Source organism: Condylura cristata, unplaced genomic scaffold, assembly GCF_000260355.1.
Source record: "Condylura cristata isolate star-nosed mole 26May11 unplaced genomic scaffold, ConCri1.0 scaffold00023, whole genome shotgun sequence".
NCBI lineage: Eukaryota > Metazoa > Chordata > Mammalia > Eulipotyphla > Talpidae > Condylura > Condylura cristata.
Window position 1 is genome coordinate 33,189,361 of NW_004567124.1, and position 27,600 is coordinate 33,216,960.

The window sequence follows — 27,600 nt, forward strand, 5'->3', positions numbered from 1 at the left end:
TAAATAAATAGCTTGTTTATTAGTAATAATGTTACATTATTAAAGTGCATTGAGAAGAGATGCAGAGGCCAAAGCTGGAAGGTCATCGGCCCCAGACCCTGTTGGCCAGACTCGGCCAAAGAAGGGCCCAGCTCTCTGTTGAAATCCTTGGGCAGGCTGGGGGCAGAGCCACCACATGGGGTGTGTGGCCCAGGCTGTCCCCACCGGAATTCACAGTTTAGCCTAAGTTATAACATGTCCTGAGCTGAAGGTGGGAGGCTAGGAGCATGGAAGCACAGCCCCTGGGGAAGGGGGCTGAGGGGAGGGGAGGAGCCCCCCCCGCCCCCCAACCCCCAATGCCAAGGGCAGAGTCCTGGAACCTCCCCCTGAGGACCCGGCTCCTCCTTCAAAATGAATGTGGTGAACCTAGGGCTCAGTTTCCTCTTTCATTTTCCCCTGACCCCTTCATCCCACCCCCTCCCAGATCGGTCCCCCCCCCACCCCCTCAGACTGGGCTCCCTGGGCAGAGCCAGCTCATGCCACTCTCCTCAAACCCATATCTGTCCCTGGACTCTTATCCCATCCCTGGGAGCCTCAGACTGGGAACCCCCACACCCTATCCCTTCCCCAGCCCCTCCCTCTCCCACCCCACCCCAGCATGTAGTTTTGGTATTTTCATACAGATGCAGTCGGAAGTAGCTATACATGAAATAAGCCTAACATAAAAATAGAGCTTTTTCCGTCCTGTCCGGAAAGCAAACATCCTTCAATAAACATGCAAGGCGGCTGCCTAGCGGGGCCAGTGCTGGTGAGCGGCTGCAGAGGGCAGCCCGGGACCTCAGGAGCACCAGCCACCCCCGTCCTGGCAGGTGGGAGGCTGAGGGGCAATTTGGGCACAGAGTCCAGAGGACTCAGGGCCCGGTCCCCAGGTCCAGAGATGGGGGTCCCAGCTCCCTTTTCCAAACCCCACTCTCTGGCCCATGGGCTCTTGAGCTGAGAGCATCACTCACTTTGTCAAGTTTGAGGAATTTCTGAAAAATAGTCTCCAAAGATAAAGTCTTGGGTCATGAATGCCCCAGCTTCACAGACAGGGCCTTCATCCTCTGATCCCCACTGCCCCCACCCCGTGGGGCCCAGCAGCCGCCCGCGGCTGGCCAGCTCTCAGCCTGGTGTCCCCCGTCACGTTCCGCAGTCCCCCTGGGAGAAGTGGTGGGCAAGGAGTTCGTGGCGTGGCAGGCGCTGACTGTGAGACTATTCTTGTGCCCCTGTGGCAGGCCACACCCTGGAGGCCCTAGTGGACCAGCAAGCTGAGCACAAGCGTGGACAGAACACCCAGCCAGGGAGAGGTGGCCAGGGTACAGGCATGGCCCAGCAGGTGCTCGGCCAGGGCGCTGTCCTCAGGCAGCAACTCCCAGTGCTGGGCCTCTCGGAGGTAGGAGCCTTCCTGAGCCTCACACCGGTAGTGGCCGTACTGCCGAGCCGTGAGGTTCTCGATGAACAGAATGCAGTTGGGGCTCTGGTGGCCAGGCTCACAGCTCTGTTCCACATTCTCCTCATGACGCCATGAGTAGGTGGCATGGCGGGACTCCATGGGGCAGCTCAGGTAGTAGCGGGAGTTCCTGGCCAGGGAAACCTTCTGCAGGGGTGCCGCGTCTAGAGAGGGAGCAAGTGGCTATGGTGAGCAGGGCAGGGGCTCTTGGGCAAGCCGTGTCCTCCCCCAGTGAGGGCCTCTGGTCTTCCAAATGAGCAGCAGGGAACTGGTCCTATTTCCTCCTTGTTCTCCCACTTCCTTCACCCCAGGCCCCACACGCAAAGGATAGGTCACGCATCTCTCAGTCAGGGTAATCAGGGTCCAGCTGCACCCCACTCTGGACAGGGACCCCAGGCAGGACCAGCTCAGGTACCTGGCTTTGCATTGGGGCACTCTTTGTGTGGCTCTGCTGGATTAATGGACTGCAGCACTGACTTGGAGCTAGAAGGAGGAGAGAGGTTAAGCAGAGAGATGGCCACAGCTCTGACCCCTCCCCTAATCTCACCCCCAAAGCAGCTGCAGTAACCACCTAGGGGAGTGGCTGGCAGAGTGACCCAATGCCTCCCACAGCCCAATAATGTAGCCCCCCACTCCTGGGCCCACCGGTTTACCCCCCACCCCCCACCCCAGGGATCAGGGAACCCAGCCAACATACCCTTGGGAGCTGTAGATGGAGACACAATGGCCCTGGTCCCAGCCACAGTAGGGGTCTCGGGCCATGAGGCAGCCATGGCAGCCCCCACCATAGACCTCACACAAGTCCAGAGGCACCTGGCTCACTTCCCACTGGGAGCTCACGTATAGCTTCCGCTGGAAGGACAGCAGGACTCAGTCAGGCCAGGACCCCTCCCAACACTGAGCCTACGAACCTAGGCTCAGGAGGACTAGCGAATCGTAAAAGGACATTCAGGTCCCACACAAAGAAGCTCCGCCCTCAGCTGGCCATCACCAAGAAGCCCCACCAGGCAGAGGTGTGGGGTTGGGGGCTCACCCGGTCAGCGTCCAGCGATATGGCCTGGATGGCGGCCGCGCGGCGGAACGGCTGGATCTCCATGATGTTGAAGACGAGGCTGCGTTCTCCCTCCCCTGACTCCACCACCTTGTGGATGGTGCCCCTGTCTGAGGGCAGTAGGCACAGGGTCACCAGGCAGAAGCCCCACCTTGGAGCCAGGGAGCCCCCCAACAGGCTGACCAAGAAAGATGTGAGCTGGGGAGGGTTGGGAAGGACTGGCAAGGGTCACAGGAGGACTGGGCTGGGGTTGGGCAAGAAGAGCTGAAGGTGGGTGGGGAAAGCCCAAGGGTCCCCAAGGCTGCGCTGGGAGCGGGGGTGTGAAGAACAGAAGCAGCAGTCCATGCACCTGGGCATAACACTGCCCCCTGGGAGATGCGGAGTGTCTCTCCCACTTTGTAGATAAGGACAAGAGACTCAGAAAGGCTAGGCCACTTGCTCAAGGTCACACAGCTGGTAACCGGGCCCAGAGCCTTCAGAACCCGACCCCTCCTCCACCTCTTCTGTGATCCCTTGGTCTCCTGGACTCTGGGGATATGCTTTCTTTAAATAAACTTTCTCTTTTGGGATAATTTCACATTTCCAGAAAAGTTGCAAAGATAGTACAGAGAGTTCCCATATACCCTTCACCCAATTTCCCCTAATGCTACCATCTTACATAACTGTGGTATATTTGTCACAGCTCAGCAATTGACACTGGTACATCACTATTAACTGCAGACTTTATTCAGACTGCATGGGTTTTTCCACTAGTGGCCTTTGTTCCAGGACCCCATCCAGGACTCCACAATTCATTTAGTTTTAGGGGCTTTCAAAACTTTTTATAAAACCTTAGATTTAAGGACCTCAGATTCCACACAAGGATTCCCAAGGTCACCCAGCCAGGCTGCCTGCCTGCAAGCCAGTGCGCTCTCCTCTCTCCTTTCACATGGAGAACATGTTGGGGACGAGTGGGCATGCTGACTGCTAGGTCCTCCCAATCCCACTTCACTTGCTGTCCCAGTTTCTAGAAGAGCCCATCCCTCCCGCTCTCAGTCTCCTCAGGCAAGTGCTCCCAATGAAACAAGGTGACCTGACACAAGCAGCCTGGGGATGTTAGTAAAAAACCTTTTGCTCAGTTCCTGGCATGAAACTTAGTTTCTGAGATGACTCTTGCTTCATGTTAGACCATGTACCACACTGAGGCGGGATGGGACTGGGGGGCCCCGTAACTACAGACCCTTTATTCACCCTTGGTATGCAACTATACAACTCATTTCTTAGTATGTAGCCACATCATATCTGACATGGACAACGCCAGTGAAAACCTACCCGGAACCTTGCAGAGATCGAAAGTGTATATAATATATAAGCCTCAGCCTTGGGATATGACTCTGCTGACTCAGCACTGGCGCATTAAGCCTGCTTCTTGTTGGCCCGGGTGTCCATGTTTCTTTTGTACCACAGAACACCACAAACAGTCAGATAATGGGACAATAACTTGCCTAGGACATTCCCTCCGCATGTCTGCGACCCTTCTCTACAAGCCCTGAGATGTAACCAGATGTCCTTGGCCTGATGGGCCCTCAGCCCAGTCACTGGCTCTGCCCCCAACACACACACTCTCTGCTCTTCGCCTCCTAGAAATGGCCCAAGAAGCAGCCTCCACAACTTCTCCCAGCTCCGAGAGCCTCTGTTCTCCACTAAAGCCCAGAAAGTTCTGTTTTTCATCTGGCCCAACCCTTCCTGCTGCAGATTCCAAATGGTCTCTTTCCAAAATGGCCCTCAGGAGATTGAGAGACAACCCAGAGCCCAGAACACTGCTCCCAGGCCTGCAGGAAGGGGCAGCCTCCCTGTCCTCCTGCTGCCAGTATCCATGGTGTGACCACTCCTCTCCATCACCCCAATGCCCTGCCAGCCCCCAGCTGACTGGGAAAGCATCTGTTAGCAAAGACTGAGGGCCATGGTTGCAGCCAGACAAATGAAAGAGGTGAAAAGCAGGGTTTTAGCATCCTAAAACTGAGGCCTGCCCTCTCCTAGCAGCCTCTAAGAACCCAACAACTGATGAAGCATCATGGTTAAGAAAGCCCGTAGTGAAGCAGGAAATCACTAGGAGCCAAGAACCATTGAGAAAGGGTGTCTGGGTCTGCAGTGCATGGGCCCAGAGGTGCTAGACCCCTGGGTGCAACACTGCACTTTACGATGGGGTCACCACCTAGTCTCAACAGCCTCCCAACATTGATCACCAGGCCCATTCCCAGGAGCCCCCTTCATTCACAGCCTGGACCAGGAAGCAACCATAAACGCAGCCCAGGGCTGACCCTTCCATGGCCAGAGGCTTCCCAAAAATGCAGGGACATCTTCAGGAGCAGTTCACACAATTTTCAGAGTCACAAGACCCCTTCCTGCTGGCAATCCTTATCCAGGTCCAGAGAGGGGTCATGTTACTGCAGACCCCTGAAAGAGTGCAGATTCTCCTCACATCTAATAGTCTGCATTCCAAATATGAGCATTTTCTGTCTCACTTGCATAATTCCAAAGACAGGGAGAGGCCCGATTTCCTCATTCCATCTGTCAGAGGCCATAGCATGTCAGGGGTCAGTCAGGTTTTCCTTCCAACTATCCACATCTCTTTCCACCCCTTTACAAGTCAACATTAACACCCCACACATTGCTCAACCTTGCTCCATTTCTGCCTCCGAATCCTGCTGCCTGCTCTCCTCCCATCCTCAGATGCCTTCCCTGCTTCCCTCTGTTGCCACCTCCTCCAGGAAGCCCTTCCAGCCTGACAACTCTTAGTCACTCAATTCTTCCTTCTAGGTATAAAGATCCAACCACATTTAATCACCTGACTCTTCACAGTTTTCAAAGCCATTGTTACAAAGTAAAGCAGGGGTCTCAGGGTAGCCCCTTACCTGTGGTTAGGTAGAGCACACGGAAGGTCTCCCCATTGCTGGCTTGCATGCGATGGACAACCACTTTCTGGTAATGGTATTTGGAGTGGAACAGTGGTGTCTTCAGAGGCCCCAAGGGCTCCACCCTTTGGGCCACCTCTGGGTGACTGTCGGCCACCTGGAAGGTCTCTGTGGGTATTGGCTGCCGGTTTGGGAGGCACTGGACAAGGAGAGCAAGTCTGGGTCAGTGACGGGGGGAGGTGGGCTGGGGATGGCTGGGCCATCTTTGCTCACCTGACCAGGCCGCGGGTTGGGAAGGCTCGAGTGGTAGCCCTTGAGGGAGGAGGTGCGGAAGACCTGGTCGATGTCACCGAGGGAGTACACGCAGACGGCTGAGTAGTTCCTGCAGGGACACAGGCCCCTCAGTGGAGGGCCAGGACCCACGCGTCTACTCACCCAGGCCAGCCCAGCCCCAGACAGCCCAGCCCCAGCCTTCCAACTGAGCTCTCTGGCCTGGGAGTTCAGACCTGTGCTGGGGCACCCCTAGAGCCTAAAGCATTGTTACCAAACACCACTGAAGGAGGGAGGCAGGGAAGGACGAAGCCAGACACCTGTCTCCTTCCTAGTCCGGCCAGGCCCACCCATGGGAGGCACAGAGCAGGGTCTTCGCTTTCACCCTTCCACCCACACACCCAACACTTTTGCCTGCCTTGTTTTCAATCAATGAGAGTGATTAAGAGGTGTGAATTATCAGGCACAGGCAGTGCCACAGCTGGGTGTGATAGCACCCAGCGCCCAGCGCCCCAAGAGGTCTGGTGGCCTTTGTCCAGAGCCCAGAGCCTACTGAGTACACAGCTGGCAGACACACAGGCACGTGCAGCCACGAGGGTGCCTGCGACACCCTCACTCACACTCTTGTGAGCACACACCTCGCAAACACGCAGCACACACCTCTCCCAGAGCGCCGGCCTCACCCCTGCACCAGCAGTAGCTCCGTCGTTGAGCCTGGAAACCCTGCGCGTGCCACACTGCAATCCTCTCAGGAGGCCCATACCCTCAAGCCTCCTGGAGGCACACATACATGCACCCTCAAGGCTCCTGGCCCCAGGATGAGAGGCACTCACCAGGGGTTGGAAAAAACACCATAGACCCTGGTGTCCCTCCACTGGCCATTGGGGTTGGGGAGCAGAAAGACGTCCTGCAGCCTGTTGAAGTTCTTGTTGGTGGTGGCATCACTGCACACCAGCATGGCTTTCAGAAAGGTGTTCCACTTGGAGACCGACAGCGAGCTCTCGCCACCCTGGTCTCCCTGGAGGTGGAGGGGAAAGAAGCCTCTCAGCACCTGCCCAGCTGTCCCTGCCAAGGCCTCTGCTGCACCCGCCCAGCTGCCAGGAGTGCCAGCACCCAGACTTCCGGGGAGGAAGAGAGGCTCAGCCACACCTCAGGCCAGGTTCTGGAAAGAGGTTCCTGCTGGACACACGGTCCGTGAGTGAGGCAGACATTCAGGGTGCGGGTGCTGGGTCCCCACAATGCAAACAGGCTCAGATGCACATTGGCTCCCTCTTACACACACAAGCACAGATGCACACACACAACACAAACACATGCATGGATGGTCCTGCACACAGATGACACCCACTGTAAGCACACACTTATACAAACCCTCACAAGAACACACACTTACACACTGTCATACATGCACACACACCCAAGCATCTTCACCCACTCAGATGCACACGCATTTACTCCTACAACACACACGGGCTCCGGCACACTTCTCACACACACGCACTCACACCTGTGTGGGTGCACACGGCCACCCACACCCTCAGGCCACTCTCTCCCTCTCAGCTCACCCTGCACAGCTGGGCCACTCGTGACACATTGAGAGGGGCCTCGGGATTCTTGTCAGGGTTGTCCTCCCGGAAGAAGTAGTAGATCTTGTCATCGTAGGATTGGTCTTGGTGCACAATGGTGGCCTTGATGAACTGAGGGTCTGCAGGGGAGAGTGGCAAATGAGTGTGAGGTGGGGAGGCCTGCTCGGAGGACACATCCCCATCCTGCACATTCTAAGTCTCCACAAAGTCAGATCAAAATCAGACCCAGGCAACTCAGACCCGGAATCGAACCCAGAACACCGGTTCCAAAACTCTAAGGGGCCCAGACATTCCCCACCCCATCCCTGTTTTGCCCTCCTCCTTCAAAGATGTCATCCACCCAAGAGCAATGACTTCATGTTTGGGGACTGGGGGGAAGCCCCTGGGGACCCCGATGTCATTGCTGCCTAATTGGCAGAGTCTTAATGAGAAGGGAGGGGTGTTGCCCCCACATGAGCTCAGCAGAGGGTTATGGTCTGACTCCCAGGGACCCCACCTGGGAGGGACCCTGGGGCTCCTTCTGCTTGGTTCCCAGAGTGAGTTAGATCCATGCTGCCTCTCTCTGCACCTTTGACTCGCTGTTCCCGACTAGGCCAGCCTCCCCGCCTCTGGCTGCTCAAGCCTGTCCTGAGCTCCAGTCCCAGCAGCCCTCAGGGAGCCCTCCCAGGAAAGGTGAGGATCCCATCTGCTGCATGGACATCACACCCCAGCCCCGCCCTGCTCCCCAGCCCATCCTGACTCACTCTGCATGACAGTGTCACTGGTGTACAGTTCAATCTCTCCCTGGATGCGGCGGAAGCGGGGGATCTTCCCATTGTATTCATGCTTCCGGATTGTGGAATACACCTCCTCCCCTGGATGCAAGGGAAGGGCGCAGGTGAGGACACACAGCCCCTGAAAGTCCCTGTCTGGTCTGGAATCGGGACCGACACAGAGCTCCCCTCCTTCCCCAGCCCCGGACAGCCACCCCCCTGCTCCAGCTGCAGGCCTACCATCAAAGAGAACCAGGGAGTTCTCATCCGGGCTGAAGGGGGCATAGCCTTTCTTCTCACCAAGTGACTCCAGGGTGCCATTCACCTGGAGGAGACTGGGGTTCAGAATGGCCTCCCGGGGGGCCAGCTTCCCAGCCACAATCACAACCCCCCAGGGACGCTGGCAAAAGCCCACCCAGACACGAGGAAGTGGATCAGGCACACAAGCAGGGGTCTCCTCACCAGTTTCCAGCAGCTGGGGCTCCGGGCATTGGTCCCGCAGACCAGCAGCCCCTCCTCCTGCCTCTCCAGGAGCGTGATGTAGTTCTCACAGTCCTGCCCAGGAGAGAGGTAGGTGAGCGACCTGGCAGATCTGGCATGAAGACCCTCATCTTGGCACAGGAGGCACCTCGCGTGCTGACTCCTCCCCCTAGCACACAGGACAAGGCCGAGCAGGGCCACAACTTGCCCGCAGACAGGGGCTCCCAAGGTGGACCCACACCTCCTCCCTCAGACTCTTGGGGTCTACTGCCCCCATCCCAAGGGGCTCAGGCTTCCTACTCACTCCCTCTCCCCCACTCACCTGCTTGTCCGGGCAGGATTCTTTGGTGGAGCCAACATTCACCTGGGGGAAGGGGAGAAGCATTAGCCCACTGTGCCAGAAGTGAGATGCCCCAGGTATTCTCCATGCCTCCTCCGGACCAACACATCTTCCAGGTAAACAATGAGGGTGAGTGAATCACCCAAGGTGGCACAGGCTGCTTGGCAGGAAACAAAGCCAAAGACCAAATATCACAGCCCAGAGATGTGTGAGATAGGAGCCGGGGTCCTCGATTGGTTTCCTGCCTGGCTTCCCTTGCCAGGCACATATGCACCATCCAACACCCATGCCAATCTGCACTACCCACAGGGGGGGACCCTGGGGGAGCCATTCATGGGGTATGATGGGCAGGGGGACCAGTTTAAAAAGAAGCCAGCTCCCTCCTCTGAAGGCCGGAGGGGAGGAGGCAGAGGGATGACGGGGAAGGAGTGGGGAGGGGGTTCTGCTGTGTCTGCGAGGCCCAGCACAGGGGCCCAGGCTCACCGTGCGCACAGAGGCATTCTTGCCCTCAGGAAAGTCGAAGAGGTAGAGCTTGCTACGTCCACCCACCCACACAGTGGAGCTGCCCGGTTCGTGGAAGAGCACTGTGTGCGGCTCAGCCAGGCCATAGTCAACCCGGTCCTGTCCTGCTCGGCCTGAGGAGGAGACAGTTGGCAGAAACATTAAGTCTGGGTCCTGAGCTGGAGAGCCTGGGTCTTTCCTGCTCCTACCTGACAGGTCAGGCCTGGGCAGGATGCAGAGTCATAGGCGGGTAGAAAAAAGGAGGCCCCTGACTGGGTCCAGCTGTGAGCTATCCTCACCTGAGAGCCATGACTCTCTCCCCTACAAGCGGTGTGCCCTCAGGGTGGAGCCAGGGTTTAGGAAGCCCCGGGCAGAAGAGACCATGCCCACACATACACACATACACGCCACAGTCTGCAGTCCCGAGGGGCTGGACGCCGGCAGGGGACAGACTGGCTCTTCGAGCACAGAGCAGGTAGCCGTCTCCACTTCCTGAAGTAGCAGGGCTTCTAAAAGCCCCACTTAGAGTCCAGGCTCCCAGGAATCTACTTACTCAGAGCCCCATCCGCTCCGTCAGGAAGCCCTCTCCAACACCTCCCAGCCACTCCAGCCCCTAGTAAACACATCAACTTACATCGGAGCCAGAAAGGCACCAACAATGTCCAATCCGCCCCATTTCACAGATGGGAAAACAGGTCTAAGCAGCAGCAGCTCAAGATCACATGGCCTGTAGCAGGCCCTGAAGCAGGGCGCCAGCTGAGCTCTGCATGACCTGCATTGGCCTGGTTCCACGGAGATGCCAGCTCATCTCGAGGGTAAAGCTCAGCCCTCCTACCACAGCAAGTCTGGCCCAGGGCCTTTACAGAGCGCACAGTGTGGGCCGATAAGTAGAGAGCTGGCCAGGGCAATTTTGCCCAAAAAGGAAACTATCTATAGCCACTGCCTCCAGGGAGATGTCTCATCTACAGTGACATTGCTGAGGCCATCCTGGTCACAGGACTAAATTACAGGGACAGGACGGCCTGTAATCGGCCGCAGCGATCAGGCAAGCTAGCCTCTTCCCACCGCTGAGCTGCCTGGGGCCTCCCCCAGGAACCTTCGCCCCTGTTTATTCAGTGCAGCAACATCAGGACTAGCCAGCCTGGCAGTGACATCCAAGTGAGACCTGACTGTGTTGGCAAGGAAAGAACTGCCATTTCTACCCCAGTGCCTCTGGCTGCCACCTGCGTCGTTGCCACGGACCCTGCCTCCAACAGGGGCAAGGAGCACTGATGCCTTCCCACCCACACCCTCACTCCCTCTCCTTCAAAGATTCATCCCATGGCACCGTGTCCTCCCCAGGAGCAAGAGACTCCCTCCTCGCCTACTTGTGCTCATGTTCGGGACTGGAGCCTCCAAGGTCCCTGGGGTTGGCTGGGCCAAGGTCACACTAGGAGACAGGCGGGCAGAGTTCTCAGGCATGTCGGGAGATGCGAGCACCCCAAGGTTCAAGTCCCTTTAGTTCCAGCGGGGCCACGCAGACAGTGTAAGAGCCCAGCCCTGGTGGCTGGTTGGTGGGGTGCTGGCCCCTGCTCGCCTTGCTCTCGCCTGGGCAGAACTAGAGTGCTGGGGTCAGCAGCTGTGCTGGCACACAGCCTTCCTGACTCAGCTCCCCGCTCCCCCCCCTTTCACCTGCAACCTGAGCAGCAGCCACAGCCCAAGAGCCAGGATCCAGACAGTCTGCGGCTACAGCTCCCCTCCTGCTCCCCCAGCCCCCCTCCTGCTCCCCCAGCCATCCTGGAGGCCAGGAAAAGGTGAATCTTTGCCCAGAGATGTTGAGTGGGGGATCTGAGCCCTTCAACTTCCCAAGAAAGCCAAAGGGGAAGGAGGCTCAACCCTCAGGCCACCTCCACCAGTCACCCCAGTTGGCCCAGCACCGAGGCCACAGCCCCAGGCCTCAGGTTGGCCGGCAGTGGGCCAATGCACAGCTCTGGCCCAGAGCTAGAGGAGGTTTTGGCGGCAGTAGGGCTGTCTAAGAGAGAAGGTGATGCAGTCATGGCCGGGGGAGTCAAGCCCATGGAAGAGCCTGACCCTGAAGAGCAAGGTGTAGCAGGGAGACCTGGCCCGAACCTGAAATCCAGTCAGAGGACAGGCAGCGAACCTCCACCAGACCCAAGCTAAACAGTCTTGGTGCAGACCCCAGGGCTGCTCACAAAATATCTCTGAGGACACAAAGGGAGAGCGAGGGTTGCCGGATGCTGGAAGCAGCGGAGAGTGCTGCAGTGCCAGGACAGCCCTGCCCAGAACTGCTGGGGTGTGGGGGAGGCAGGGACTGCTCATCCCATTTTGCAGAAGAACAAACAAGAGCCCAGGAGCTTTACCTCCCGTGACCCTCAGGCTCCTGTCCCTCCCGGAGCCTGCTGATGTGTATGGGGGGGACGGCACCAGCTCGGCCCCAGGACCAAGCTTGGCCCATTCTCCACCCCATCCCGGCAAGGCTCCCGCACCCAGGCCCTCAAAGGGCCTAATTGTGCCGGGGAAGTGTCTGAGCGGCAGCAGTTCCATGAATACATGAAAGAGAGCTTTGTTCAGGTCGCAGGAGCGAGGGGGCTGGGGGCAGAGGGGCAGGAGGGCTGCCTGGAAGTGAAGGCGCACAGGCTACCCCGCCAGGACCCGTGGCCCCTCCTGACCAGCACCAAGAGAGCTGGGCCAGCAAGAGCCCTGAAGGCCCTGCTGAGCCCCCCCACCAGAGCCCAGCCAAGGAAGCAAGCTGCATTCCTGAAGGTGTCTCTGCTTCCTTAGGAGTTCAGAGGGGTGGGGGAGGCAGATCAAAGCTAGAAGGGTCAAGAGCCAGGCAGGAAGAGAATTCCAGGCAGGGTAACACCCAAGAAAGGTGGGGAAGCTGCCTGGATGGTGGGTAGAGAGGTCTAATGAGAAAAGAATTGGGAGGTGGCATGAGGCCCGTGTGACCTGGTGAGGGCAGCGGCCCCTGCCCAAGCCCCTGTGTGTCAGTCTCTCTGTCTCCATCGGGCAGGGCCTCAGTCTCCCTTGTGTGAGACTCCCTTTGGTAGCCAGCAGTCAGTCTCCCGCATTTCCAGGATAGGAAAGCCTCTGCCAGCATCCCCCAGCTCCCCACTCCCCCACCCTCCCACCCCCCAGCCTGACCAGCCCCTCCGCCTCCCCTCCTGGATGTCTAAAAGGAGCACCGTCTGGCACCGTGACTCCCCCCTCGCTCCCAGCCTGACGCATTAGTGGCTGACTAAGTGGTAGCTAAAAGCTCCCAGAATAACCAGGGGTTCAGGCATGGGAGGGGGCGAAGGACACACTGAGCAGGACTGGTCCCAGGGGAGGGCTGGGCACAAGACTCCCCCAGCCCCCAGGTGATCCGGAGCCAATCCTAGCTCCTTCTGAATGGAGAAAAAGCACACTTCAGCCATCCGGGCCCCAGGCTGGAATCCATGGCGCAAGTCCCTACTGCCCCTACAGTGGCAGGACTCACGAGCCCCTACTGAGCTGAGAGAGGGTCAAGAGGGTGGTGGGTGTCGGGGCAACCCTCTTAAGTCACGCCCCTGGGTCAGGCTGTCCACTAGGCCCTGATCCTATGGGAACGATCAGACCTTACTCCTCACCTACCCTCCACTGGGGTCCCTGCGCCTGCTGGTGTGACAAGCCTGGACGTCTGTAGGGTGGGATTCCCAGCACAGGTCTGCCTGGCGGGGCATCACCCTCCTCTCATTCAGGCTGGGTGCTATGGCCACCTCACCCCCACTGTCCCCATATTCTCATGGCTTGAGAGACCAGAGGGCAGTCTGAGGGGAGGGGGTAAGTGGGAGAGTGGTAGTGGGGAGTGGCTATTGCCCATGAAAGGAACAAGGAACAGGCCCCATGGTCTGGGCTGGGCAGGGTCAGCCTTCCAGCCTGACCCACTGACCTGAGAGGCCCGGAATGCTGACCTCGGGAAGCCCTTTGAAAGTGGGCATGGAGATCAGCTCTGAGCATGGCAGGAATGTGGGCACCCAGCAAGAAAGGCCTAAGTCGGGCAGCCACAGAGGCCCTAGGGCATGAGGCAGGCCAAGCTCCAGCTGGGGACCCAGCCATATCTAGCAGAGCCTCCGCCCACAACTGCACCCCACCCCACATTATGGGGTCCTCCCACACACCTGGCAGGGAGGCAAGAGGGAAGGGACAATGGGCCCCAGGAATGAGCCTGTCACACCTCACCAACTTTTAAACGCACAACTTACAAGTAGGCTGAGGGGGCAGAGAACCAGAGAGGCTGCACCACTGGTCCAAGGGCACACAGCGAGGGAGGCAGGGGCAGGGCCAATACACATGCCCAGCACCTGGCCCCCGCCTCCAGCACACGTCCCGGGCTTCTTGAGTCTCTGGATTTGTAAAGAGCTATATATCTCACTGCTTTCTACTTTCCTGTGTCATCTCGCTATCTTCCCCGCCTTAGTCCACTAGGTGACAAGTTACTAACCTGATATCTGAAGGGATCGCTCACCCACCCACGTCCAGGTGGGACCTTGATCTCCGACAGTCAAGGCCTCAAACCTGAAGGAAGCGGGGCAGAAGACCTCAGTGCTGAGTGAGGGCAGTGGAAAGAAACCAAACCTTTCCACTGGGTTGGGGGCAAAGGAAACAATGCTTCATTGATTTTGTCTCTTTTGATCCAGCCAAGGATGAGGGCATATGTCACTCTTCAAACGCTCTTCAAGCCTGGCCTCCAGGGTGCACCGGCCTCAAGTGTGGGCTGAACCCTGACGCCGAGTTCCCTTCGGCAGCGGCAGTGTCTCGGCCCTGACCGTGACCGGGGCCAGGCTGCCTGAGCTGGGTTTCTACCAGTGTGGATGGCAGGGACTGCTACTCGCTAAGGTGTTTCAGGACCCACCTTGATTCTGGAGACAAATCCCAAAACTATCAGTGCTACAACTTAGACTCACGCATGGGCCATTCGGGGACAGGGTGGGGCTGTGGGCGGAAGAATCAGAGATGGTGTCTACATCTTCACGTCTCCACTGACTGGCCCACCAAGCCCCCCGCCCCTTGCACAGAAGAACGTCTGTCCTTTGCGACCAGGAAGGCAAAGGCCATTCCAGTGTCCCACAGTGTATATGCTCTCTGACAGTGGCCCTGTGCTTCACGAACCACAAGACTTGATGGTGGGGACACCAGCTTGGACAAAGGCTTGGGGGGACAGGGAGGAGTGCAGAGCCAGCTGACATGTGGCAAGAGCAAGCCTTCCCATGTGGGAAGGCAAGGCTCCCGCTGGGGTGGGAGTAGTCGGGCTCCTAGGCCAGGGAAGGCAGGAAGCCCAGGCTGAACACCACGTCCTGTCCACCTTCCGCCTCTTTTCAATCTAGCAATTTCCAAAAGCTGCAGCAGGAGACCAAGGTCAGCCAGCGGCTCCTTCAAAGGAGAAGATGGGCAGAAGTGTAGGCATGGAGCCAGGGTAGAGGTGAGGAGAGAGAGGGAGCACAGCTAGGCCACCCCAAGTGGAGGGAGCGACTGTTGGCAGTCAGATTCCAGAAGGCCTAGCTCAGTGTTAGCCGTGGCCAGTAGACAGAGAGAGCAGGCATGGTACAAGGGTGCCAGGCAGCACAGCCAGTCAGGGAGGGCTGGCAGGGCCGGGCTGCACGGCTGCCTCTCAGCAGAAATCAGAGGCCAAGCTTCCCTGGTGGCACAAGGGGATAAGCTGCAGCACTACAGGGCTATCCCCAGCCACTGCAGCACCAGTTCGATCCCTGGCCAGGGAACAACCCACATGGCACAGCAGACCTCTCCTAACCTGCCCGCTGCTCCCCTCAGCAGTGTATTTTAGTCAAATGCCTGTTTTTCTCCTAACTCTGTCTCTGGTGAATTCTCTCACCTCTCTATCCCTGCACCTCTGGCCTATACCCCAGTTCTTGTCCGCATAAATAAATAAATATTTAAAAAATAATAAAAAGAAAAAGAAATCAGAGGCCAAAGGAAAAGGATGTGATGGTGACTGCCCCATGACCTAAGCCCTCCCTAACATTTGCTATGTGCCAGACACTATTTTTTTGGGCTCCTATGAGCTGGCCACTTATGGACAACTGTGATCTATTTGCTATCTACAAAATACAGCTGTGTGGACTGACTACTGATGGAAACATAGCTTGTATTGCGGGGCAGGCCTGGAACACCTAGACTGCTGTTTACCTGATGACGTGACCACCTCCATGGTGGTCTCAGGAAAACTCTGCCTGTGAAAACATCAAATTCTGTTGACGCAAATATCTCTTGACACATGATAGCCATGTCCCATTCCCTGTCCCTTGTAAAACTTGTCCCCCGTTCCTGTCCTACCCTCTGGACCCTACTCCTCATACCACTCCGCATGATCCACTTTTACTCCTGTACGATTTCAATAAATGACACAAGAACTTCTGATCAAATAGCAGAGTCTCGCCTTGCAAACCTGCACCACCACCACTGTGTCCCTCATCGTGTTCCCGCCACAAAGGGACAACAAAGTTTCTGTCGCAACAATTCTTCAGTGAATCAACTCATGTAATCATCACTGACTGCTTAGGATGTGGGTTTCTTTATGACCCCTGTTTTACAGATGAGGATAGTGAGACACAGAGGAGTGACTTGCTCAGAATCACACAGCTTTTTCTTTTTTTTTTTTTAAGATTTTATTTATTTATGTATACAGAACCACCGGGGTACAGGCCAGAGGTGCAGAGGATTCACCAGAGGCAGAATGGGGAGCACAGGCGGGCCAGGAGAGGTCTGCTGCTCCATGTGGATCTCCTCTGGGCAGACGGGGATCGAACTCATGCGGAAGTGGCTTTAGCTTCTTAGTGCAGTGCTTTAACCCGCTGCACCACCAGGGAGGGCCCGACACACAGCTTTTAAGTGTTAGAGTGGAGACTGACGGTGATCTGTGCTTATAACTTCATGCTCCATAGAAGGGCACTTGGAAGATTCAGGTCAGCTCCTCCCATACAGATGAGGAGATTGAGACCATTAAAGGCAGAGTCTGGCCAGAGGCCACTCAGCCCAGGAAAGCCAGACCCTCCTGTGAGGCCTTAATGAGTGTGTGTAAGCGAGTGTGGGTGTGCAGGCCTGAGCCGGGGGTGGGGATGTGCAGCCGGCCACTGAATACTGACCAGCATGACTAACAGGGAAGATAAATCTCCCAAGATCTCTGCCCAGCACAGAAAGCACTGTGTGGTCTGGGGCAGGTCACAGCAAAGAATGGGGTGTGCTCACACATTTTTCTTTTACCATCTGCCCAGCCAGGTTCCCAGCCAGTCAGCACTGCCCACCTCTGCCCTGGCTCCTCAGCTCAAGAACCTACCATGGCTCCCAGCTGCTATTCCCAGCAGGGCCCAACCCCTGTACCAGACAGTGAAGACCCAGCCATCTCAGCTCATCTTTGCCATGCCCCACCCCCACCTCCAAACTTTTGCTCTGCTCTCCCTTTCCCTCAACTCCCCTTTACTCTGTGCCTCCCCTGTCCTTGAAGATCTGGCCTCAGCCCTTTCCCACCCCCTGCTCCAGGAAGTGCTCCAGCCTGCACCACTGGCTCTGTCCTCCCTCTGACCTTGCACTGCACACCATCTGGCACGGTCCTCGCATATCACAGTCCAGTGGGACCTCGCCTGGACTGTGGGGGACACAGCTCATAGAGTAGGGAGCAATAAGACCAGGTAGTCCAAACCCCATGTCAGAGGAAAGGAACCTAGAACAGGCCACTGAAGGGGTGCCAACCTGATCACAATGACTCACTTTCTCACTGAGCCGGCCCGGAGCTCCAAGTCTAGAACACACACACAGCATAAGGGGTTCTTTGTGCCACACTTGGCCCCCACACCACCCACCTGGTCCTTGCTCTAGTCTGGCCCTCACCCCTCCCCCAGGAAGTCTTCCCAGATTGCACCACCCTACACTGACCTTTCCTGCGTTCACCTCTTGTCCCAGGCCTCAGGTGTACTTACCAGTTCTTCCTGACCTCCCCAGCAGGCCCTCTAGGCACATCTGTGCTCCCCAAAAATGAACCAGGACTTTCCCTCCCCTCTACCTCTATGGAGTTAAACACAGACCTGAGTGTGGGGAACACAGACCTGAGTGTGGGGTGGGGGCACCTGCCCTCTACAGTGCAGGGTGTCCTGGGTGCTAGCTCTCAGTTTGAGTCCCTGACTGGAAGCAGGGGGCACAGTAGGATCAATCTAATCCCAGGCTGCTATGACTGGCTAAATCCAGATTAGCCCAGGCCATGACACAGATCAAGCCACCCTCAGGACCCGAGCCCAGCTTGAAAAGACAAGAGGTACACTGAAGAAAGATAGGGTTCTGAAGACAGGATGGTTGTGGCCAGTGGGAATGGACAGTGCTAGGGCAGGAAGAGTGAACTGAGGGGGATTTGGGGAGCCCCAAGGCTGGGACAGAGCATAAAGGCAGACAGGCAAAATCTGAGGTCAGGAGAAGTTCCCAGCTGTGCTTGTCTCCCTGGGTGAACTTGGGCCAAGCCCTGCCTCAGTTTCCCCTTTCTGGAACATGTGGTTGGCCCAGGTGATCTCTGATATTTGTTTTCTGATGCCCTAAGCTCTGTCCCGCCAGGTGTTGGGCTGGGTGTGTTGTAGTGATCCAAGAAGCTTGCTTGAGGACATGAGTTAGAACAACAGAAAGTGGGAGGAGGAATGGGTGCAGGGAGTGAGGCCACCAGGAGAGCGGAACTGAGCAGCCCTCTGTGGCTGCGTCAGCACCGAGGAGGGGGCAGGGGAAAAGGAGGGGAGCAGGACATGGGAGAGGGGATAGGTCTCTCAACTAGTGGCTTGAGCAGCGAGGGGAGAAGGTAATCCATATTCTCTGAGTTGACCACAAGAGACCAGACAGAGTCTGTATGCCCTGTGAGGACCTCTTCTTCCTCCGCCTTGGAAGATAGCTTCTGGGTGGCCAGACTTACCAAAATAGGAAAACAAGAGAAGAGGAAGTTTTCCAGCTATTAAAAGTGCAGCGGAAGTGTGGTCAGTTTCTTGTGACTCAGTGAAATGGCTCTGCAATGGTCCCACAGGTCTGCGCCAGGGACAAAAGGTCAACTGGTGGGGTACTCACACCTGCCACTGCCCTGCACGCCACCCCCTCACACTCCTCTCGGCATCCCACCTGCACAAAGAGGCTTCTGGGCTGGCCCTCCTCAAGGAAGGATGCCCAGTTCTCCCTCTCTCCTGAGAGCCCAGGATCCCAATGCCAGCCTGGCGTGATCTACCCCCACCAAGAAAGGGAAGGTTCCTGGAAGGGGAAGCTGGTCAGAGGAAGGGGATCTGCCCCTCTCCCAGAGGCAAGACCGCAAGGCCTCACTGGTTGGGGCTAGAGGACCTCCTCCCAGGAGAGGAAAAGGTCTCCTCGCCCAGAGAATGCTGGTGCTCTGGAGCAGGGCAGAAAAGCCTGGTCTCCCCAGTCTAGCCCCAGCTTCCCATCAGAGAGCTGTGATTACTGAGGAGGTCCTCCCTGCCTGCCATGGCCCTTCCTCCCGTATGGTGGGCTGGCTATGGAAGATCTAGACGTCTAGACCAGCTAGACATCTGCTGCAAGAAATCTTCCTGGAGCCTTCAAACCAGACCATGGGGGACCCCACATGGCCCCTGTTCTAGTTGTCAGTTATGGGGTCTGAACTATCCCTCTAGGTACTTCCTCCAGTCTCGCCACTCCCCCAGCTAGTTCCTACTCAGCCACCTCAGCGTATCACCTCTTTCAGGAAGCTCTCCCTGATTAGGTAGGCAGGCTTAAATGCTTCTTTAAACCTCACATTTTACTGCAGGCTGACCTGCTTATACTAAACAGTCTGCACAACAGACTCTGGTTTCTTTTCCCAAAAATCCTCAAGCCCAGTCTGAGACCAGCACAAAATTGGTCCCAGCCAATGGCTGCTGCATTACTATCTACCCTTGTGGCCTTGAGGCCACAAACCTATGAACCACTTCCTCCAGCCTTTGACTCATGACACACAAAAAGATAGGAAAGAACAAAAAAACTCAAGAATTTCCCCTGACTTCCCAGGTTACAATTTCTCCTCACAGTTACAGTTTGGAACAGTTTTGGAATAGCCTCGGCCCAACCCGTTCCACGCCAGAAGGGCAGCAATCCCAGGGCGTTAGGGCTCTGATAAGTATTAAGGCCTACTAAGGCCCTCCTTTTACCTGCTTTGAACATTTGAGGAAACTGAGGCTCAGAAAATGGCAAAGTGTTTGCCACACAGAACCTGAAGCTTCGACTGACACCGGAACAGGGCTCCTGCCCTGCATCTCTGTCTTCCTCACCATGGTTACTCTGGTCCAGTGCCAGCATCCATCCCACCCCAGGTCAGAGAGGCCTCTGGGCTTGGGGCTAGAAGCCCCGGGGGACATTACAGAGCATCTCTCCATCACTTCCAGCCTAGGAAACCCCCCTCTCCTCCAGGGAGCCCCACCCCTGTGGTCTGCAGAGGGAGTTCACCTTGAAGGTGATGAGAACATCTAAGTTCCTAAGGGGGCAAGGATTTCCACTGGAAATGCTGATGCTTGGGGAGCCCCAGCTGTGACCTCATCCCCTGGAGGAGGTGACAACAACCCCCTGCCCAGGGGAGTGGCCCCATAATGGCTCCCCCAGCATCCACCAAAGACAACAATAACATCCTGTTGTTTAATTGGACACAGGGTAAGGTAGAACCAGCTGTGCTGGTGGAGGCTAAGCTGTTTCTCCATCGGCAGAGGCTGGTTCCCCATTGACCTGAGAGGTCAAAACCTCCCAGACTGCCCCACCTCCTCCAACCGGGGGTGGGCTAGTGGGTAAACAATGAGAAGGGTACAATTACATAGGCATGCCCACCTTCTGCCCACCTGCAGCCCTCGCCCCATGGCTCCTACCACAGAGAGATCAGGTGCACAGACATGCCCTTGACTGTGACCAACCCCCGAGTCCTTCTGCTCTAAGGGTCAGAGGCAGGTACCGAGTTCAAGGGCACACCGCAGGTCAGGACTGGCACATCCCTATGCCTATGCTCTGTGCCAGGTCTCATCAGGCTGCAGCAGCATCAACCTCCCCATCAAGTGTAGACTGGGACCCTCCCAGAACTCCTGAGCTAATTTCCCAGGCGCTTTGGGGTCCAAGTACCAAACCATACACAACAGAGAAGAGTCTTCACACCCATTCTGGCTGGAAACTGAAACCCTAATTTCTGTCTCGGAGTGGTGGCTCAGAACCACAATCAGCCTTGACGTAGACATCCTGGCAGAGGTCACCAGGTAGACCTCGTGGTAGACAGGGACCTAGCAAAGCTGGGTCCTCTCACCCTATTCCTGGGTTAGGCCTGTCCAAGCCCATTCCTCTCCGATTGCTATGTGTCATCCCACAAGAAATAGAAGGCCACTGTCAGCCAGGCACACCATCACCATCCTGTGGTCCTGGGGGCCAGGTAGGAACTGTCTGGCCACTGTGGCACTTGGCACTGTGTAAAAGACTACAGACTTCTCTGAGACTTGCTAGGTGAGGGACTGGAAGACCCCAGGGGGTCAATAGTGTATTAGCAAGCCAGGGCACAGCACAGCCAGCCAGAGTGGCTACAGTTGGGATGAAGCTGGGCTGGGAGCTTTGAAAAGTGGGTAAGAGGACTAAAAGCAGCTTTAAATAGCCTCAGTGTGGGGACTTAGTGTCCAAGATGGTGGGGGAGGGGAGGACTCATGCATTAAGTGCTAAGAAGTGGGTGTGTTCAAAGTATGTGAATACATAAATGTATGAGGGGGGATTTTGAAAAGATGGGGAAGTGGGGGTGGGGGGGAGGAGACAAACAGCCAAATATGAGGGCTTTGGTATAGGGTGGGTTTCCAGCAGACTCAGATGTGGACCTCTCAGAGTGCCTAAAATTCCTTGCTGTCCAGGACAGCCTAGAAGACTGAAGCAAGGCAAAGATGCTGGGAGGGCAGAGGTGGTCTGGGCTGGAGCCCACGTGTCTGCAGGATTCGCAGGGCGCTAGCATGAGATACAGCTGCTTGGTTCTGCTGCCGCCAGGCGTACCAGCCACCTCTGGCTAAGTGGCAGAACTGGCCACCAAAGACCCCAAAGAATTGTCTAAATCCTCTCCCCTCCCTGACCCAGAAGGAGCAATGGTCCTGTTGCCAGACCAGAGCTGCCTGCCTGCACTGCCAGCTCACACGCTGCCGAGTGACCTTGGGCGAGTCACATTCCCTCACTGCAGCCGCAGTTGAAGCAGCTCGTTTTGTGTGGGTTTTTTTTCCCCACTATGCTAAGAATACCTGCCCCAGATAATGCTCTAGCTCTGCAATCCCTCCCAAGCCACCTCAGGCATCAAAGGGCCCCCCAAGGGGCCAGACCCGACTGGTCCCCTCGCTGTGAGTCCACCACCACCACTGCCACATGGGGGCCGCAGTACGGCCAGATTTGGGGACAGAGCTCAGTCAGTCTGGGGGCGGGGAGGCATTTGTGTGCAATGCAGGGGAGGGGAGCTGGTTCCTCAAGGCAAAAAGACTCAAACCTTTAAGGCTTTCTGTCCCACTGTACAGGGAACCAAAAGGAGGATATCCCCTGGGGAGACTCTGGTCCCCGTGGTACATATATTCACCAGTACCCCGGTTTCAGATCCGCTGCCACCTGGGGGTCCCATCGGCCGTGCCCCACCCAACGGGGACTGCCCCCCACGCTAGCGCCCATACCTGGTGACAACTGCCACGTGCGGACAAGGGGGAAAGGCCGGCCCCAGCATTGCGGAGGGGTACCCCAACCCTCAGCACACGCCTTGTCCCAGCTCCACAGAGGGTGCCCACCCCTTTACCCGGCCAGCGCTCCGGGCCGGGGCGGGGGCGGGGGCGGGGGCAGGCAGCGGGGTCTTTGTTCCCGCAGCCGGAGCGCAGTGGCGGCGGCAAGAGGTCCGCGCCCCCCTTGCCCGCCCAGCCTGCGCCCCGCGCGCCAGCGGAACCCGCAGCTCCGGAGGAGCGGACCTGGGTAGGGGTCCCAGGCTGAGAAAGGATCCTGCACCGAGGGCCGGGAGCTGGAGGGCGAGAGCGGCTCTGGGCCGAGAGAGGGGCCCGCTCCCTCCCCTTGCGCCCAGGCGCTGCGGCTCCGGCTGCGGGCAGACTTGGAGCGACTTAGCCCGGCTCCGGCCCCGCCGCGCTCTCGCGGGCGTTCCAGCCGGCTGCGGCGCGCCAGCGTGCGCACACACACTCACCCAGACCACTCTGCCCGCGGGGACAGCCCGGGACCCGCAGAGCCCGCGCACGCACTCCCTCCGGTGCCGCACACTCCGCACCCGCCCCGCGCAGCGTCGCCTTCAGCGCCCGCCGGCCGCGCGGCGCCACCTACCTTTCCAGACGGCGGAGATGCGGGGTCCGCTCCTCGGGTGGCCTTGGGTGGCGGCGGCCGCCCAGAGCAGCAGCAGCAGCCGCCGCAGCGGGAGCTCGGAGCGAGCCGGCGAGGCGCGGGAGTGCGGGGCGCCGAGGGCGGCGCAACCGGGCGGAGGCGGTGTCATGCCGCGGCCGGGGAGCGACAGCGGCTTGCAGCCGGGACTGAGCCAGCGCCCGACAGACTGCAAGCCCGACACGGTGCGAGGGAGGAGCCACGACTGACCCCACCCCACACCCTTTTCCCCCCTCCCCTTACTGCCTTTTCCGCCCAAGTGGGGGCAGTGCAAGTCTCCCAAGGGGCCTTCACCGCGGTCCCCCGCAACTCCGAGGGGAGAACTATGGCTGGAGCGGGGTAGAGAGGCTGTGGTCTTCTGCCGCAGCAGGCATCGTCCCCGCTTTGAGCTTCGGTTCCACTCGCCCAAACGCAGGAAAGGATTGGCCTGGAAGTCGGGGAGGACTCTTGGTGGGCCCAGACAGGTCTAACACCAGGCCGCCTCGCTAATGGCCCGCTAAGTGGTTTAGACAGAGCTGTGGTTCTCAGATGCCGCGCTGCCCTGAGTGGACATGGCTCCCTCCGAGCCTACGAGCAAGAGCAGGTGCTTTCCCGTGGGGAGGCGGGCGGCAGGGGGTCTATGATCTGCGGTGAGACCCAGAGCCCCATTACTGCACTAGCTGTGAGAACACTGGGAATTTTCATCTCGGGCTGGCTCCCTCTCCTCCCTTCTTCCTTCTCCCCCCACCTCCCTTCCCCAGCCAGCAGCCTTCTGGGCTGCCTCCCCCCCAGCCAGCTGGTGTATGCTCAGAAAATCCAAACTCATTTCCATGTGAGTGGAGGGGGATATAATTAAGGAGGCCCCTTCCCCAAGCTGAAAGAGAGGGAGCCTCATATGTGCCCAGGAGGCAGGGTCAGCGTTAGGGGATCTCTGCCCACAGATGTACGGGGCTCAGCTATGCAGATGACCTGCTGATCCCTGGTGACCTCTTGCAGGGTCCTGGCCAGGCTTTGCAGCTGCCTGAACAGCCCAGGCTGCTCTAACTTGGGCTCACCCTCCCAGAGCCACAGCTGGAGCTTTGTAAAGGGGTCTCCTCTTCCTCCGACTAGAGAGGACACAGACCCTCCACCTCTATTGTGCCCCTGGGCACCACAGGTGGGTAGTAAAACTCTCAGGGCTGGTAGGATGCCTATCCCAAGGTGACCTGGAAAAGGAACAGAGGTGCCCGTGAGCCTCTGGGAAGCACACAGCAGACCCCAGCCTCTGCCTCCTACCCTTAAGCCACAGCCAGGAAAGTTTTCTTGCCAGGAAGTTTTGCTTTACCATTTCATATTTTGTTTCCAGCTGTCTATTCCTTCTTCCCCAAGAGCCCCAGCTGCCCAAGAAAGTAAAATGAAGATACACTGATGAACTGAGAAATACTGATGGGACTAGGTTCCCCAAGTGGAGAGTGCCAGCAGCTAAGAGATTCAGCCCCCAAAAGAAGGGGGGGACAGTGGAAGGACGCTCCCCCAGGCCTATACCCAAATCTGTGGCCCTAACATCAAGCTCATATTAATCTCCAAAACTGACACTTTCTTTCCAGCCTCAGGCCTCCTCTGCTGGGCCGGGTGGCCTCCAGGGTCAGCCTTCCCCGCAAAGGGAAGGCAAGTTAAGGGCTGGCCTGCTCTGTCTTGGAGAAGTAAGGATTAACACAACAGTTGTAAGATGGCCCAGAAGCAGAGCAAGTCACAAGCCACTTCTGCCAGTCCTGCATCCTCTCCTTCAAAAATAGAGAAAACTCTGTTTTTGAGAGGAAGGGATTTGCCCACGGCCAGCGGGTAGGGCCAAGGTGAGAATAGGTTTTGGGACTCCAGCAGCAGTAACGAGTGCTGAGATTACTCTGTGCTATGCACATGTTAGTCTCATTTTTGTTTTTCTTACTCATTTCATCTTTATAGCCCTAAAAAGTTCAGAAAAAGGCCCTCCCTGGTGGCGCAGCGGATTAAAGCACAGCACTGAGAATCTAAAGCCGCTTCCGCATGAGTTCGATTCCCGCCTGCCCCGGAGGAGACCACATGGTGTGGCAGACCTCTCCTGACCCGCCAGCTGCTCCCCTCAGCAGTGTACTTCGTTGATCTGCCTGTTCTGTTCCCCACTGTCTCTGGTGAAGCCTCTCACCGCCCCTGAGCCTCTGACCTGTACCCCAGTTCTGTATGTACAAATAAATAAATCTTTAAAAAAAAAAAAAAAAAGTTCAGAAAAAATGTTATGAGGCCAAAAAAAAAGAAAAAAGGTAGGAGGCCAGGGTTACCATTAGAGAAGGACAGGTATACACTCAGGAAGTCTCCCAGAGCACGTGCTAATCTTCTCCGCCATAAGCACCTCTGTGAGTGCACCCTGTCTTTGTGCCCTCCCGTGTGTGTGGCTGGAGTCAGAGTCCTAAAGAGCCCAGAAAGACCCGCAGAGGCCAGTGCCACCGGGTGTGGCACAGACCAGGAACAGGGCTCGGCCTCCCGAGCCAATGGACAGCAGATGGAAACTGGAGCAGCGGATGCCAGGGAACTGGCTCTTTCCTGGCTGGGGTGGGAATGAGGAGGAGCGCTGACGGCATCCCACCTCGTGTCCTGGGGTGGCCTCGGACTCGGCCTGTCCACATCCAGCTTCACACCTGCTTCACCAGCAGCAGACTCCCTTGAGCCAACCCATGAAGGGCAAAGGGCCAAGGCCAGATGGCAGACAGGAGAGGTAAGAACTGGGCCTCCCATGTAGGAGGCTGGGACAGCTGACTGTGGGCCTCAAGGGGAGCACACACCAGGGTGAAGGGAACACTAGAGTGGTGTTTGAGCATGGACTGCCCCACCTCCCAACAGAGGGAAATCAAATTAGAAGGACGTCAGTGGTGATAGGAGGTTGCCTGACTCATTGGAGGTTGTGGCTGGTTCTTGGGCCTGAGCCAAGGACAGGGGCACAGTGCCCACCACTGCCAACAATGGGTGGAAGCAACACATGTGAACGCTGACAGGTCTGAAGAGGAGGCACATTCCTGCCCTCCTCCCCTACCCCAGGACTCCATGATGGGAGAAAGAAGAGGGGAGGTTTGTGGGAATGATGAGAGTAAGAGGGATCCTGTCCAGGAGAAAGGTGACTTGAAGCAGTCACTTGAGCCCTGTGGGCAGCTGGGGCACAGCTAAATTCAAGAAGGGGAATCAAATAGATGGCCACCCATGGGCCTGAGGTCCACACCCAGAAACAGCAGCATAGGCCCTGAGAGCCCCCCCCACCCCCCCACCCCCGATTTCCAAGCAGAGCCTCTCAGAGTACCCCTCCACCCCGCAAGCCTCCCCAGCCCTTCCCCGGGCAGCCAAGAGCTAGGTTGCACTTGGCCTTCATGGGAGTGACCCACCCATAAGAAGAGGCCTGTGGGAGGTGTCAGGAGGGAGCCCCGCCCCACAACAGCTTCTTCATGTAGTCCCACACCTGCTCTGCGTCTGGCATGCACCCAGGCCTGCTAGCTCTGACAGCAGCAACCCCTTACTGTCCCCCCACCACTACCATTCACTGGCGGGCAAAAAGACCAGACAGGTCCTGAGAACAGTGAACTGGGCCAGGAGGGACTCATGAACTCTGGGGAGCGGCAGGAGAGGGGAAGTGGGGGCACTGAACCTACTCAGCTCCAGCCCCTGGGGGCCATGGGAAAGTACATCTGCTGTGACAGAGTGTGATTTTCAGAGAAGCTACAGATTTGAGTCTTTGTTGAAACTCCCAGGTTTTTAAAAAAGATTTATTGTTATTTATGCATACAAGGGCTTAGGTGGTGGTATAGGCCAGGTGGGGGTTGGGGGGAGGGAGAGGGCATAGAGGATTCACCAGAAACAGAGTGGGGAGCAGGACAGAGAGATGTATTGAAACACACTGCTCCATGGGGATTACGATTGAGATGGAAAAAAAAATGTACAAAATGATGTAAAAATAAACTATTATATATATATAAAAGAAACACACTGCTGAGGGAGCAGCGGGTGAGACAGGCGAGATCTGCTGCACCATGTGGGTCACCTCCCTGGCTGGGGGATAGAACTCATGCTACAGTGGCGGGGGACAGTTGATAGCATGAGACTTAACCCCTGCCCACCAGGGAGGCCCCTGGAACAACTGGCAAATAACTCAAAAGTAAAGGGTATTTATGGTTAACAACATGTTTGGGGACTGCATCTGGAAATTCCAGCCTTAGTGTGTTCGCTGTGCTCAGGCCCATGACTATCTCATAGCACTGACCTTTGCAGCTATGCTCGACTAAGCTCTCAGAAACCCATACCAGAGCTTGAGGTTGGAACCTCCCGGCCCTCCCCGCTTCCCTCCATACTCTGTGTCCTTAGTCCCCAGAACTGCCATTCCACCGCTCAGAGCCACCTGACATCCGCCTGGCCCACTGTGGACAGAGAGGTCTCAGCATAGCCACCACCATTCTTAGCCCTGAGAGGCAACTCTTCCCAGAGCCTCCCAATCCTGCATCTCCTTCTCCCGCAGTCCTCATCATTCTGGATACATTTTTTATTGGGTCTGGCCAGCAACGCTGAGACAAAAAAAAAGGAAAAATCCACAGGGGGAGATAGCTGGTACTGGGTAGATGTGGTAGAAAGGGAGACCCTTTCTCCTTCCTTAGCTCCCTCCCCTCACCATCCGCTCTCAAGGCCACCTCGGCTCAGGGCTTGTGACAGGAGTGCCACCTGGTGGCCATCCTGGAGTAGAGCAGAATCTTAGGGGACATTTGTGTAGCTTTTCATCACTCCCAAGCCCTGCAGAAGGAAATCCCCCCTCTACTCCATTCTATTCTCCTGCCCCACCCCTGCAAACCCATCTCTGAACCTCCCTTCTCAGTGCCCAAGGCCTGAGGCTGAGCAGGAGCTTGTGTGAGTCATGTGGAGCACATCTGA

At 57.1% G+C, this 27,600-nt stretch overlaps 1 protein-coding gene across 1 annotated transcript; it reads right to left on the bottom strand.

Moving 5' to 3' along the window:
• Window positions 1-22,901, bottom strand: SEMA7A (semaphorin 7A, GPI membrane anchor (John Milton Hagen blood group)). The gene is made up of 14 exons (XM_004687970.2): window positions 22,651-22,901; window positions 9,325-9,476; window positions 8,824-8,865; window positions 8,484-8,576; window positions 8,262-8,346; window positions 8,013-8,123; window positions 7,249-7,388; window positions 6,517-6,701; window positions 5,687-5,795; window positions 5,414-5,612; window positions 2,502-2,629; window positions 2,166-2,320; window positions 1,884-1,951; window positions 1-1,632 (listed from the first exon to the last, which is right to left on the bottom strand). Exons 1-14 carry the CDS (start codon window positions 22,814-22,816, stop codon window positions 1,271-1,273), a joined length of 1,995 nt encoding a protein of 664 aa, XP_004688027.1. The 5' UTR covers window positions 22,817-22,901; the 3' UTR covers window positions 1-1,270.
• Window positions 22,902-27,600: the final 4,699 nt, after the last annotated feature.

What these genes read in the sequence shown, in the direction of transcription:
- SEMA7A (XM_004687970.2), bottom strand. Translation starts at nt 22,816, where the DNA reads ATGACACCGCCTCCGCCCGGTTGCGCCGCCCTCGGCGCCCCGCACTCC. An exon ending in CAGTGACACTGTCATGCAGA is followed by an intron (nt 7,389 to 8,012) that starts GTGAGTCAGGAT and finishes TCTCCCCTGCAG; the next exon opens with ACCCTCAGTTCATCAAGGCC. An exon ending in GGTGTTTTTTCCAACCCCTG is followed by an intron (nt 5,796 to 6,516) that starts GTGAGTGCCTCT and finishes GTGTCCCTGCAG; the next exon opens with GAACTACTCAGCCGTCTGCG.